The following is a 16,358-nucleotide window of genomic DNA, read 5'->3' as shown; positions in this document are numbered from 1 at the left end:
ACGCGGCGCATGCGCAGAAAGTTTTTAGCTTTGAGGTCCGGATTATGGGTGTCCGAATTAACGACTTTTGACTGTACTTGCTTTGAAAGATTTGATGAACAACCAATCTAGCACCATGTCTATGCTCAACTTCATTCCAGATTTGTTGACTGTTCCTTGTTGTTTACAACAAAAAGCTGAGATGGCTTTACCATTCCCGCAATTTGAATTTCATATTCAGCCAAATGTTAATTCACAATTTAAATGGCAGGTCATAAGAAAAAAAAATGTCAAATGAACAGAATTAACCACTTGCGCTACGACTAAACTTCATGGTTGCAGTGCCGTGCACTACAATATAACAAGCGGTAAAGTGTCTCATTTATGCCGGTCCACATCTGCGAGTGCAATCCAGAGCTGTAACTCGAGAAATAAACAATCTCGTTTTTAGGCGACGTGTGCATTACATTATTTTCATTTTTGCTATAAATGCCTATCAATGTGGTGTTCACGTCGCTCGCAGTTTGAGAGAAAAGCATCTCGACGTGCGTGGAACGTCTTTTTAGCGCAAGTGGTTAAAGACCTATAAGAAATTCTGGCCAAAATTAAGTATTTTATTTTTCTAAAAAAATTTTTTTATAATTTCAGCCTTCACTATAACTTCTCCTTTCCATTTCTTCACCAGAATATAAATGAGTTAGATAGTACTTAAACTAAGATTTTTGTATTGTATGACAGAGCATGTTTCAGGTCTGCACGTACAGGCTATGTTTAGCTCCTGCCAGCTTTGATACTTATAATTTTTGGCTTTGTGTTACTCACTGCTAATAAATTGTTTTCGAAAGTCCAGTTAGAAATATTGAGCCCGGTTAGAGCATATTTAGACCATGCAGGCCTCGACTACTATTTCATGTTTTAACTTGAATGTTTCTTTAGTAGCATCACCACAATCTGTGACAGATTTTGTTAGTGCTAGAAAGTATGTTTATGTTCTAAGGTCTGTTTATATAAAAAGGTTGTTTAAACCTTTTTAAGTCTTTGCAGTTACTCACAGCATAATTCACTTCACATCTATTAGGGATTTTGACTCATTACCAGTTCCAGATGAAGTAAAACCCCACACATTTTTAAGGACCGAAAGCTGCTTCAAAATACCTATGGACTTTTAAGGACCATATGGACTCTATTAAAAAACTTCATAAAGTTAAAAACTTAGTTTCGCCTCCCCCCCCCAAGACTTGAAAAAGACATTACTCTTTAAAAAAAAAATATTACAGAGAAATAATAAAGCAAAGCCCCACTTATTACTGCTAATGAAAGAACTACATAAGTAAGTAGTCAGATAAAATACAGGAAAATGTGAAATAAAGTTACCTTTCCGTAAATCAGCAGTTATCATCTGAGATCTTTCTTCATCCTGTACTTTAGTGACACTTCGTATTCGAGTAAGAAGACGAGTAACATTGGTTTGAAGTTTCTGATAGAACTCTAGTCCTTTCTTTATTTTTAAAATTAAGTCATCATATGCTTCATAGGAACTCACAAGAGCATTTGTCATATCAGCACGTCTAAGGAAAAACATTAAACAAATACTACAAAATACACAGAAGGAAACTTCATTTTGAAAACAAAGTAAACTTTAAATATTGGTTAATAAGATTATGAGAAATATCTTGTTGCATAACAAGCTTTGCACTTTTTACTGCTCAGTAATTCAAAGCACAAATCACAATACATTAAGATATAAACATCCAATGTTTTGTCTTAACATGTTCTATCTTCTGTACATTTTCTCATTATGCTAGTTTGTAAAATTACGTATGGCAAAACATTAAAAGATAATTATATTTCTAAAAAAAGGCCTAAAAGACATAGAATAATGAAGTATTATTCAGCTGTAGCAATGAAATTGGATAATTAAACTGACACTGTATTAATTACAGTTGAAAGATAGCTGGCAGATTCATATAAAATACGTATGTCACAGTTAGTAATTATAAAAATACAGAACTGGAATCATCTCCTAAACATTCAAAGGAAAGTCATACGGATAGCATAAACTTATTGGATATAAAGTAGCAGCTGTAGTGTTTAAAATGAAAAGAATAAGACTCCCTTTCAATACCATAATAAAGCCTATTTCCTACTTTAAACTACACAGAATTTTTTTACAGACTAATAATAATAAAAAAAAAAAAAAAAAAAAAAAAAAAAAAAAAAAGCAATTTCTTGACAGAAATAAATAGAGGTTCCTCAAAGATGGTAGTAAACACCAAATTTTTGTAAATTTCTTTCAAAAGATCACAGAAAAGGAGTTTTAATAATACAGAATACTACTGAAACATCAGCAATTTAGTTCTCTCTTAGACTGCCTGCATTTATACTAAACAACCTGAGTATAAAAACTGAGTTCATACTTACTGATATTATTAATAGTTTCTCAGAAAAAAGTGCATACCAGATACTCTATTTAATACATTAACTGCACATACATATAAATACCTCAAACATAAAAAATACTTTAATCATGTGATAAAGTCAACAACTATTTGTGAACTGACGTTCATTAGATCTGTCTATGGTATGGTAAGATCATGAATTGACTGATACTATCATCAGTTAAAAGATGCCTCTTCTCCATTCAAATTTTACATTAGTTTTAAAACTTGATTTTCTTCACCCTTGTGAATTTTAAAATTGAGCTGAACATGAATAATGCACCTTGTGATACTTTGTTTTCAATTTCAAAAGGCTAGGAATTATATAGGACAAAAAAGACACATGTACTTTACAAGAAGAAACTAAAATTGACAAACATGTTTTAAGCCATTCAGGCACATTATAGAGAACATACATTCAATGAAAGAAGATATATAAAATAGATAATCACTACAGCTTTAAATTCTCAGTCTTTTGTAATAATGATTGATAACAGAGCCAAAAGAAAATCCAAATGATTCCAGAATGATGCAGAACCAGCCAGCTTATGGTTTGGTTTAGTACCTTTTTGTGAAGAAATGGGGTTTTTTGAATGAAATGCCCCAAACTAATTTTTAAATAGTTAGAATGAAGATTTACAATGCAAATGATTTTTTTTTTTTTTTTTTTAAATTTCACCAGCATGCGCACAAAATTATATCCTGATGAACAGCACTGCAATCTTCAGTAGCACAAGTCAAGAATCATGTATATGGCAGATTTCTTAACATAAGATGAAGGGGGGCCTCAGAATTTGCATAATAAAAATACATCAATTATCATTACTCTATATATCAAGTATACATTTGCCCTTTTAAAAAAAAAAAAGAAGAAAAGAATGAAAAAGTGAAACCATTTTAAACTAAGCAAAACTATATTAAAAAAATTTTATGAAACAAGAATGCCAAATAATAACCATAAAGTAATTACTTAATTACAGCAAAGCACAGACAAAACAATTACATATTTATAGCATTTATATCCTTAACAATAATCATATGGTATTATTCCTTCAACATCAAACAATACTGACTGAAATACTCTAAAAAATCAAAACTTCATTTCTTACATTTATTTAATATACAGTAACATGTAGCCATTAACTCACAAAACTCGTCATTAACCCGTTAACTGCCGCAGGCTTATATCTATGCCTTGATCAGCTGATGCGTTAACTGCCCCAGGCATATATGTATATATATACACCCTTCAGAAATACTATCATTTGCTTTACCCTGCTACTAATAAAATTATTCACAAAGCTTTCGACTGCAGTACCACAATGACCTTGACAGAGTATGCAAAAGAAGATACAATTTCAGAGGGGAGAGGAATTGAAGATGAGAATGTTTCTGAAAAGGTGAAAGTAACTGACTGCACAGTTATTGCTCATGTTTCTGTTTGAGTCAAATGTACTTTTTTCATTCTGTTTTCATTTACTGTTTGTAGTAGGTACTTTTTGCAGTAGGTAGTGATGAAAGTAATGACTGTGCGGTTATTGCTCACATTTCTGTTTAAGTAAAACATATTTTTTTTTTAAATTCTGTATCTTCCACACTTTCATTTACTGTTTGTAGTAGGTGCTTTTTTTACAAATATTTTTCCAAACCACTTATCTTTTTTTAATTATTTTTTATTAATTGCTCGTGCTTCATATTGTTACTGAAACTAACCGTTTTGCAGACCAGTATAGGAACCAACATCCTGCAAAAGAACAAAATTGTGGCATGCAACTAATTCAGACGAAATATATGTTTTTTTAGGTATACTGATTTTACAAGGTATAACACTGAAACCTGATATTACACTTTACTCTAAGAATAAATTGATAAAAACTCCATTTTGGGGGATCTCTTTTATTATGCATCTTTTATATTATACAAACAGCATTTTTATTATACTTACATCATTTTTATTATACTTTTAATCTAAACATTAATTTTTGTATTTTAATTTTTTTTTTATTTTGTGAAAGTAAACAGGTTTTTAGATAGCAAAACTTGCATTATTCCCCCAATACATCGCACAACTACACATGCCTGTGTAAAAAGTGCTGGCACTGGGGAGTGACTCTTGTAAGTTTTCCGTGGTAGTTAAGGGGTAATAGCTTATGAAAATTTCTGAATGACTGACTAACAAAAGAGACCTTATATTTTATTCTAAACAGAATTTGATAAATTACTTGATGAAATCTTATTCATTACATAAGAAGATGTCAGGAAATCCTTCAATTTTATGGCAAAACTGATTGATGAACTTTAAAAAAATATAAATAAAAAATATTTTGACTTTAAATTAAAAAATATTTTAAAAACAACCAGAACATTAAATTAAAAAAATTAATAACAAGAAACAGTTTTATGTTTCAGGCATGCTACTTTACTTTCAGCAACATAATTAAAATATAGGTAACAACAGTTATGAACATCCAAATAACTTATTAAATATATATTCATATAAAACCTGTCGAGTGGCAAGCAAACGATGATTCTCTACCAGATTACAGTACTTATTTATTATCAGTACTTATCAGATACTTAATTGAAGTACTGATAAATTACTTAATATATTCAATTTATAATTACCTAAGTCAGACATATTACTAAATGATTCAGCATCCAGGTACGCAATAAAAGGTGTACAATTTATAGTATCTTTCATTAATTACAATAAAACTGCAAATTTTTATAATTATCAGTTAGTTGTATTGTATAGCTTAAAGTATATCAATCTGATATTAATCAATGAAATAAAGATTTAAATGTCGTGCAATACCATTATATACCGAAAGAAAAAAAGTTTAAAGTCATATGATCTTTAATTTAAGATTTAAAGTCACTTCAAATGGAAGTCTTCTGGAAAGTGTTTGTTTATCAGATCACAATATAAATTAAAGATTTTATATGTTGTGGAGTAGCAATATTTGAGAGGTAACAAATGCCACAGTAACATACCATAATGTACAACACAAAGACTTCTCTATGGAATATGTCCAACATCAAAAATAAAATGTGATAAGCAGTAAACATATTACTTGAGCTGCTCAAAACTGGTCAGCAAAGCATAACTTTTATTTGACAGGTAAATTAAAGAGTTTATGGTAATAACATTGAGAACAGATACTTCTCCATTAAAAAGGTAATTTCCAAACCATGTTCATAAACTGAAAATTAAAGCCATATACAAAACAGTAATGCATGCAAAGTTAAATGAATGGCAAATGCCCTGCAAGCACAACATAATAGGACAAAAAGTTTAAACTACAGGCATTTCTAATGTAAATTTACAGTCTTTTGACAATGAATATGTTTTAGGAGTGGCTTTTTAAAACTTTCAGTCAGAGAACCTTCTGGAATGAATTCTTATCGGTTTAGCCCAAAATGTTCTCGAACACAAGCCAAAAGCTATATAAACCCTGTTGGTATGCGAAGTGCAAGATAGTTGTCTTGTCAGTTAGTTAATTCGGAGTTGATCGAGTTGACAGCCGGGCAGCGAGTGTCGAGTGCATCGATAGAGTCTCTTAATGTATCACGGTTAGTGCATCGTCGAGAGAGCATGTTAATCTCTGGGAATGACTGAACCGAAGAGTTGGGAGCTGTGCTCTGTGTGTCGTCGAGTGCATCGCGAGTTGTAGCTTGGAGAGTCTCGAGAGTACGTGAAGTTCCGAGAATGACCGAGCAGAGTCAGGAACTGTACCCTGGTGCTTTGCAGTGAAGCTGTCTTCACCGTTATTGCCTGACAGTGTGAAGGCAGTGTCGCTGATTGTTCCAGCATGTTTATAGTAGATCTTCGACGACTGTAAAAGTGTTTTGGAGCTGTCCTGATTAATATTGGTAAATAAAGTGTGTTTCGATATTCCATCAAGTGCTGTCGCCGTTATTCATTCTAAATCCACACGAACCCCATACGAATGTGAAGGAAGAAAACAATGTAACAACTTGAGTAAAAAAATAACGCAACAATACTTAAGGCATTAACCACGAATTACTACAGGCACATTAAGTTTGAAGTTAAATAGTTACAATAATGAACAATTCTGTTTACTAATTGCATTAAGTTACTCACAACAAAATGTGCGAATACCGGATTTTTTTAAGACATAAAAAATATTTACAATTTTAATAATTTTAATTAAATATAATTTATAAAACCTACAAAAGCTATTTAAGCTATAATATTTGCATGGAACTAATTTTCTCCACATAAACGGAATATTATAAAATTTTCCAGATTCTAAATAAAATAACAGACAATGAACGTAATATTTTTTCTTACTGGTGTTTGATTTCTGTTATGGCCTTCCTTGTTTCAGCATAATGAGCATTAGCTTCTGTCAGTGCACATAGAATATTATCTTGTGCAGCTAAATTCTGGTCCAGATAAGTCAAAATTTCTGAATGTTTCTTCAGTTCTTCAGCAAAAGTATTCTACAACAGCAATTTGAAATTCAGCTAACTAACATGAATGTCTATTCTAGCAGTATTATCAACTATTATAAAAGATGTATATCAACAAAGACAGGTAAGCAGAATTACTTGCAGATCTTCCTTCTTGCTCAAAGTAACTAAGCGTTTAGTAATATCATCTTTAATCAAAGAGTCTCTCAATTGTTGTTCCAAATACTGCCTTTGTTTACGCATTTCTTCAACTTTATTTATTAAGTGATTGAACTCCTCCACAATTTTCACGTTTTCAGGAGCTGAAAATGGAAGAAATGTTAAATTGCTTATATTAAGCTTATAACAACCTGCAAAATGTGTACACATCAAAATGCGAGGCCAGCACTCAGATATTTGAATATTTTATTTTGAATATTGAAGGCAAGTTAAAGAAAGAACTATGTTTAACAATAATTAAAAGTAAATTAAAAAGCTTATGACTTACACTAAAGCTGAAAAGTAATAAACTAATAATTCATAATAATTTGTAATACGAAAACTTTCCATATACCATCTCCAAGGAATTATTTAAGATTATTTGCTATTTTGTTTAACAAGATTCTTGGCTTAAATGGACTAATGTCTTTATTTCTATTGAGTATTAATTTTGACTTATGGTTTGAATCTAGCAAATAATTTAATGCTTACTTTTAAGTAAGAGGAAACACTTTCTTAATTTAGTTGTTGCTAATTGATGGTAGATTGGTTTATCCCCTTGTCAATTAATCTGCGATCAATGACAATAACTTCTTTTTCAATATTTATAATTTACTTTTGGTTTTGGTATTTTTTCAATTTAAGTTTCTTTGCAGATTTTTAAAAACAAGTTGAAATTACTATTTAAAATACTAATTTATATTGATTATATTTTTTTTTTCATTCTTGGTTTTAAATTGAATTTGTGTTCCTTGGAGATGGTCTATGGAAAGTTTTTTTTATTATAAATTAATGTGTAACAATGATATGCACTTACCTTTAATACTATCTACAAATTTTAAAAAATTATTACATAATTAAGCATATTAAATTAAAACTAAAGTATAATATTTGGATAATAATGATTGTTAGTATAAGAAAGCAAAATTTAAAAAAGAAAAATTATATTTATGAAATTTAAAATATTTGTTAAAGACTGATGCTGCACCAATTATGTAGCACATGAATTTAAAGCTGCAAATCTTTATGTCTTAGCCTTCCCCCCAATTAAATTCTGTATATATATCATGATTTATTAAACTGCAAGAAAAATATTCTTTTACACTGTAGATATTTAAAGCAGCTCTGCAGAATAAAAAAAGTAAAAGCTACCATTTGAAAAGATACACAAAATGAACAGGTTTAAATGGTGAGAAATGCAAAGTAACTTCAATAAATTTTTCATTTAAAAGCAGTATACCTCACTTACTTTTAATAGAGTTCATAGAAGGTAGTATTTCTGCCAATTCTTCAAGAGGCAAAAGCAATTTGCTTATATTGCTCACATGAACATTTATAGCAGTATGCAAAGTATTGTTTGATTCAACTGCCCTTTTATGAGCTTCTTCATACTTTGAACATTCTTTCTTGAGTTCAACAATGATCATAGAAGGTCCTCTTTTTCCAAAGGTTTCCTTGGAGATACATATATAATGAGAACAATGTAAATTTATTTACATAATTGAATTATTCAAAACTTACAGATAATACCCGTCATAATAAAATGGTAAAAAAATCAGTAGACACAGGAGGATAAAAATCTTTATGTGGAAGTTATACCTAAATATATTAGGTTTATATTATTTTTACTAATAGTTATTTTAATTTGTCAGTCTTTTCTGTCACTCATTTCCCTCACATTTTCTTGTGAGCCTGTAAATTAGCTGAATGAGGGTGTATTTAAACTGAAGTAGAGAAAAGGTTAGTCAGAATGTTTTCACTATTGAGTGCACACTTTGTTATTTCTACCATCTGTTAGAATTATGAATCTCTTCGCATCCTAGGTGCTGAAGTTAATATAATGGCAGTGTAGGTTTCTGAGTCAAACTGTTAGGTTAAATTGAATTGTGTAGACTTGAACTACCACCTTCCATTTATGTTTAGCTAGTTACCATTATCTTTAAATTTCTCACCACAAGTGGATGGTAAAATTGTAAGATCGTGTCATTTGTAAATAACTGAGTTCAATAAAAGGGTCTTTAACATCCTTGTTTTGTTGTATTCTCTCTTCTAGTCTTAACAAGAAATCACTAAACAGACTTCAAGTAGGTCTAGCACCAGTTCATGTTAGCCAAAAAGACTAGATCTTATAAAAATTAAAGATCAGAAACCCAGTTAAAATAATCAGTATTTATACATTCACAATCAAATTAGTAATTTTCATCTGTTAAAAAGTTTCTAGAATTAAAAAATATTACAGTAGAAAGTGGCCCATCAGCTACGAATATCTTGCATGCATACAGGTAAAAATTACACTGGATATAAATGTAAACACATTTTATTTAAATTCTTTGCAACAGTAAAAATATGCTCAACTGATATACGAATTCTACACATATATTCCTCCTTTTTTAGTATAATAATTTAACTATTACTCAAGCACAGTGATCCAACTTATGATCAATTCTAAAATGACCATATCTAACCCCTTCGCGCCGACTGTCACGTCTACGTGCCAGCAACGAACACACTCACTTCGTGGCCTACATGCAAGCGTGCCAGAGCGTTTTCCCGTTCAGCCCCGACTGTCACGTATTTGTGCCAGTGTCCTGGAACGTTTTAAAAACTATAATTTCTACCACAAAGATGGCACTGTATGTCCATATGGTTTCAGATACATGTACATTAGACCTACTCGAAATGAGAGAAGCATGACTCACATACACGTGTTTTTGATTATATAAACAAAAGGGGAAATAAATGTTTCCGAATGGCGTGCTTTATGACGTCTCTTTAAATTCGCACGTGGTAGTTGTTTATTGTAGGTAGAGAAGTTTTATTTTCGCTAAAGCGTTGGGTATTTCGGTTTGCAGTTCAGTTTTTAGAAAATAATTAGATCTTGTTAGACGTGAATTCTTTCTGTTTTTAACCGCTGCAATGTCGAAGCATCGAAAATGTTTAACAGAGCATGAAATAGCAGATATGATGCAAAATATTTCAGACATTGATTCTGAAACAGATTCTGATAGTAGTGATAGTGATACTATGATATATTAAATCCGCTCAGATTAACTGAAAGACATTTTCCAAAACTTTGTTCAGAAGAGACTGATAAGAAAATGAGACGACGATGCTTCGTCTGCTCACATTCCTGGAAAAATCCTATAAAACAGCAAATGAGTTATTACGAGTGCAAGGAATGTAACGTAGGACTGTGTGTAGATCCCTGTTTTCAAATTTTTCATACGAAAAGAGAATTTTAAGTAATATATTTAGTTTTCAGATGTATAATGTTAAAAGTCATAAAATGGTGAGTAATGAAAATAAAATGTGTAAAATATGCATTTAAACAAGAAATAAGGTAATTAAAGTATATATAAAAATATCTATAAAGCATAAGCCATTTAAATACTCTGTAGAGCATTATTAAACAATGTGTTGATACTTCGGAAATTTCATGGATTTAGGCTTAATAGCAAAAAAGCCCCCGGCCCTGGACAGACGCTCACGTAAGACACTGCCGGCCTCTTCGATAAGCGCGCGTTTGCGCTACCCGGCGCGAAGGGGCTAAAGAAAGCTAAAATCTTCCTGGAATTATAAATGATAATCTTAGATGTTCACAGTATAGTCATTTTTAAAATGTTCAATCTATGTCAATTCATATAACAGAACATAAAAAAAAATACATTCTTTTGCTTAAAAAAATAACAAGACCATATGATTTTAAAAACAGCTTCACTGCATAAATCAATGTATCTCATTACTTTAAAAAATGGAAAATTTTGTTTAAATGCTCACAATGCCTCGCACCATTAAGTATTACTTAATATGTTACAGAAAAAACTATAAAAAAATGAAATAATATGAGATAATTGAAATGTTACCTGATATTTCAATTCCTTTTCTTCCTCTTCTGTAAGAATTGCTGATGACTGCTTTAATGCCTCATCAACTTCTTTAGATATTCTTAACAATTCTATCAGACAGACATTATTCAAATTTTAATTACACAAATGAACTAAACAGAAACAAAATGTCTTTAAAACACATGATTATCAGATATAACACCTCTGAAATTAATATAAACCCACTCCATACTGGTTACCAATAAAGGGGAAAGATTATTATTTCAAAGAACGTACATATCTTCAATATACTTTGATACAGTAATAAGGATGCTTATGCTAATTCATACATATTTTTGTATTTGTTAGTAATCTGATTTCCAAGCATTTTTTAATGTTGCTTCTTGTTTTTATTTATTCAATACATTCAGTAAGAATGTTTTTATTGTTATTTACTACTTACTTTATTTAATCTTGAATTTACAGTTACTTATAGTGTTTGTGCTTATTTCATATAGTGTTTTGTAAAGCTTTCAATTCTGAGTTAACTGAAATTGAAATTATTACAGCTGCTAAAGTAGTACTAGAGATACGGCAGAAACCTCTCTATAAGACTGTCAAGTCAGGTTTATACACACTTTTGCACAATGAAATTAAATACTTTTAAGGACCACTGATGAAAAATAATTAAGGACTTATTAGCAAAGGGGATTGAAAAAAACTAAAGCAATTATCTATACCTGAACTTCAGTTCTATAATACTATTCTAAGAATAAAATAAAACTGTAAGTCAGATGAATCATTATTAAACATAATATAGTATTTAAAAAACCTGAAAAACAAAATCGAGAATTAAATCAACTTTTTAAAATTTATCAGATAATTATCATTCAATTACAAAATTCCTCCAAAATTTACACTTATTATTTGATAACAGTCTCAGATATTTTAAAGAAGATTAGGGACATTTAACTAACAAGTTTTAGGTTGATTCTTTCTGCTATGTCTCATTTCATCATGGACTTGCTCAGTCCAGAAATTTATGCAAATTTTATGCAAGAAGCATAGGTTAAAATTAGAAGTAAAATCATAATCAGCATGATTCTTAACGGAAGTTTGGCTGTTACGACCACTGCTGTTTGCTGAGAGAAAGAGATGCTGCCTAGAATAGACATGAACACCTGACACTGACAAGATTGGTATACGTTGGTTTCGTGTACAGTTTCTGGATTTATAATCCAATTAACATACCGTATTTAATATAAAGTTCCAATAAACCACTGAAACATTAGAGTTGATGAGTTGTTTCATAATATTTCATGTATCATCAACTGTAAGGAATAAACCCATTTATAATGAGGAAACAAAAACAATATAATAATAAGGTGGCATAATAACAAGAGGAGCATGATACACTAAAAAAGAATTCCTTTATTTTAAATACCATTCATTGATTCAGTCAATTCTGAAATAGCATTTGGTTTCACACTCATTGCCGCACATTTCTCAAGCAATTCTTGTGGGATTTTTTCTTGATCTTGGAAAGACAATCCACTTTCAAGTTGTAGAGATGATAAATATGCCCTATATGTAAAAAGAAGTAAAGCTCGTTAGAAGAAATAGGAATAAATCATGCAAACAAATAGAAAACTCCAATATTCGTTCCATTTGAAGGGCAGTCTATAATAATCTACTCATAAATTTAACTATCATGTATTCTGTGTCACTCAGACTATTAAACATTCTATCTAAAAAAAAAATGGATCTTAAAAAAAAAGGGTGGAATTAAAATAATAATAATAATAATAATAATAATCCTGTTCTTACGCAAACTTGCTTCATTAACATTTGAACAAGTCTAATGTGAAAATTATGCTTTTATCAAACACACTCTGACTCCATTTTACATCATAAATCTAAATATGTTGATAACTTCATTAACCAACAACATTTATCTGACAGGTGGCTTGTATCACAATTAATAACAAAATTTATTTTTTATTTTTCTGTTGTGCTTTCATTTTAAATATAATCTAGGTTTTTAATATTTGAACCCACATAAAAAATGCTTAATATCAGAACTTGAATAAAGCACTAACGCATTTAAACTTTCATTTACTGCTTTTGACAACTAATCAAATTAAGACAAAAAAGAACATCGCTATTAGCATATTAATATCTACAGCTGGAGACAAAGAACTTAGCTTGCAAATTATTCCATATGCAACTGGGTTAAAGATGCTGGCATTTTCATCCTTTCTAAACAATCTATAAAACCTTTTGTTTAGGAGATATTTATCATTTTCAAAAAAATATTTACTATCCATACATGATGACACAAGTGGAACATTCAGTGTTACCCATTTTCAAAGCAGGATAGCATTTTATTTGGTACAGCAATAAATATAACTGAATGCAGTTACCTGACTTTCTCAAACAGACCTCAGTTTCTCAAAGCAACATCTCAGAGTGGTTAATACAACATATAATACCCTGTAAAACATTTGCAATCTCCTGTTGAATGTCATTTGCAAGGCTGTTAATGATAGGTAGAGGGTGAATGAAAAAGTCATTGCCAACGTCAGCTCAGTGGAGGAATCAAGGATAGCCAATCAGAGTGTTAACGCGATTTACCAAAAATGTCTCCATGAGTTACTACTAGCTCACGATCGACGGTTTTGCGATCACTGCTTTAATCATATATTGTGCACAACAGTTAGCCAATTTGTGAAACATCATTTTCCAACATGGTATGAAAACTTAATTCATGTTAGAAAGTATTACTATTACAATCTGTATATTATTTGCAATATATCAGCTGTAATAAAACTGCTTCCCAGTCACAGCTTTCAGTTCAGCCATGACCATTACTAGCTAAACATTAAGCTGGCCATTCATACCAACAACTAATATTTTTGAAAAGTAATTTGTTGAATATTACATAGTAAACATCATCACTTTCTTAAATTTAAATTACAATATATTTATTACTTTTCTACTGCATAATTTTTAAAAATAAAATATGTATTCCAAGACACTTATCTTTATATAATACCAAAAAAAAACTTACTACCATAAACATAAAATTACTTTCAATCCCCAGTTATTATGTCTGGCTTGCAATGCACCAAGTTTGTAGTAAATTATTTATTTTTCTGGATCTAATTAATAATTCAGCTTCAGTTATTTTACATTATCCAACATTCCTGTTTATGTGATCATCATTCGTTGTTTACATAGGAAATATGCATCTGTACTAAATAATTAAAGAAAATATAACAGCAAACAAAACTTACATTAGCTCTTCATTTTTCCCTTCAATTTTTGATACAACAGACCTCAAAATCTTTGCCTTCTCTTCACTGAAAATAAAAAAAAAAAAAAAAAAAAAATTATGAAAATGTTAAGTAAATTTATGCTTATTATAAAAATCCAAGTGTAACTTCTACGAAATACACAGGGTTTAATTTGACAAAAAGATAATAACTGTACCATACTAAAATAATACATATAGCTAAAAGGAGTTTTTAGGGGGAAAGGGATACACATTAATTGCACTCCTTTCTCTGCAGGCAATGTTTTTTTTTTTTTTTTTTTTTTAATTTGCTGACGACTTATGAGGAAGTGTGTAACTAGCAATATTTATAGCGAGATATTTTTCTTAGCAAAGTTAAAAAAGAAGAATTTTTTAACTTTCCTTAGAAAAATTTTGGAATTTGTAGAAATCGCCAAAATTAAATCATACCAGAAGCATAATTGATCATCTGATAACAAATTACACAGTTTTGTTTCACAGAAAAATACTGGATACTACAGACACTCCAGTTATCACACTAAAATCTGCATAGCATATAAATGTTGTTCATGGTAGAATAAAACCTGAAAATTGCACAAAATTTATTGGCATTATTTATAACACAGCAAAAAATAAATAAATAAATAAATAAAATAAAAAAACCACCGACCTAAAATACATCAGCACATAAAATCTGCATGGATTCCCTTACATTAAGAGTAAAATTCATAGTTATTTACATCATGAAACTGTTAAAACTTTCAGATTTAACGCATCTGCTTCTGATTCCATGGCTTCCTTAATAAATGTACAGGAGCTACTGATCTCTATATTTTTATTTCAGTTCTTATTCAAATAACATCTGACAGTAATAATTTTTTTGGATTAAGGATGCAATAAAGGTTAATTATTTTTTTATGTGAATGAAATGAAGTTGACACTATACTGGATAACAAATTTTGATAAAATTAAGATCACTGTCTAATGACATGACAAAATCATTGACAATATTTTAAATGGAAGAATTAAGGAGGGGGAGTAAGATTCAGTTCATCATGATGATGAACAGAACACTAAAAGCATATCATTCCATGAAAATTCAGTTTTAGAAAAAATATTTAAAATAAAGCAGTAACTGATTAAAAAATAATGACTGCATATAATTTGAGAAGGGAGGGACTCAAATAAGAACATCTTAAAGTTTTGAAATAAATATTGTAAAACAGATATGTGGAAAACACAAAAATGTTATGCTTCTTAATACTGTTATATATTTTTGGAAATATTTGTGTTAGTTGTTCATAACTTAGTTCTTATGTATTTTTTATTTATTTACTTATTTTATGCATTATGTCATAGACCTTTTAATTATGAGTTGATTAACATTAAGTTCAAACACAACTACAGATAGAGGCATAAACCTCCCATATTTTGGTGATTTCTAGCCAACATGGAGATATTCTGGAAGTTTCCAGGACATATACTTTTCAATTCCTGAAAGCAACTTTTGTTGAAACTTCCAGAAATGCTTACTTTTTCACTGCTTTAGCAAACCTATATATAACAAGATGGTAATAGCTGGATGGCTATTCAAGCTGCCATCAGTCCAGTTAATCAGTACCATCCACTGTCAGTGCAGTCATTCAGTTCACCAATTGTGCAAATGCATTTAGTTTCTATTCTCTGAATACTGGTTTGTAATTTTGATGATCTGTGATATTCTTTGCATGCTACGTAGGATTTTACTCTACGTCTGTTTTTCTTCTTGGGCTATTTATAACTGGTAATCTTGCTATCCGAGCTGAGATTTATATCAATAAAGATTTATTCAAGTTTTCCCGTCTATCTTACCTAGTTAATTAGGCATATCTCTACAAATTCATAACACACAACAAAATGCTTTATTGTTATTTCCTTTTTATATAGCTTTTATTTTACTCTATAAAAAATATCAAAAATAATTATTTTGATATTTTGATTAAGCAAAAAGCTGCCTTAAAAATTAAAAAAAAAAAAAAAAAAAAGAATGTACTTTGTAGAAAGTTTTTTAGCGAAGCACAATAAAAGAATCTGAACAACCTCTGGCTCCAAACTAAGTAGATTTCTGGTTTATTACTTGCACATCCAATGTGAGAATTTATTAGTTCTACAATAACTGCTCCCCTCAATATGTTAGAAGAATATTAT

General features: G+C 30.1%; 1 protein-coding gene across 2 annotated transcripts in view; it reads right to left on the bottom strand.

The window, feature by feature from the left end:
• The window catches only part of mop (tyrosine-protein phosphatase non-receptor type protein myopic), a 120,634-nt gene that overhangs the window by 58,844 nt on the left and 45,432 nt on the right, over positions 1 to 16,358 (bottom strand). For both annotated transcript variants that reach the window (XM_085820149.1, XM_085820148.1), the window contains exons 10-16: positions 14,173 to 14,238; positions 12,321 to 12,460; positions 10,916 to 11,007; positions 8,302 to 8,506; positions 6,993 to 7,156; positions 6,733 to 6,884; positions 1,354 to 1,547 (exon numbers count right to left, since the gene is read on the bottom strand). In XM_085820149.1, coding sequence (XP_085676275.1) covers positions 1,354 to 1,547; positions 6,733 to 6,884; positions 6,993 to 7,156; positions 8,302 to 8,506; positions 10,916 to 11,007; positions 12,321 to 12,460; positions 14,173 to 14,238 — 1,013 coding nt within the window. The remainder of the gene's footprint in view (positions 1 to 1,353; positions 1,548 to 6,732; positions 6,885 to 6,992; positions 7,157 to 8,301; positions 8,507 to 10,915; positions 11,008 to 12,320; positions 12,461 to 14,172; positions 14,239 to 16,358) is intronic.

The sequence above is a fragment of the Stegodyphus dumicola genome, chromosome 7 (genome assembly GCF_044657685.1).
Source record: "Stegodyphus dumicola isolate Sdum_Otavi_A_Nest chromosome 7, ASM4465768v1".
Taxonomy (NCBI): Eukaryota; Metazoa; Arthropoda; class Arachnida; order Araneae; family Eresidae; genus Stegodyphus; species Stegodyphus dumicola.
This window is presented reverse-complemented; position numbering and strand designations above follow the sequence as displayed.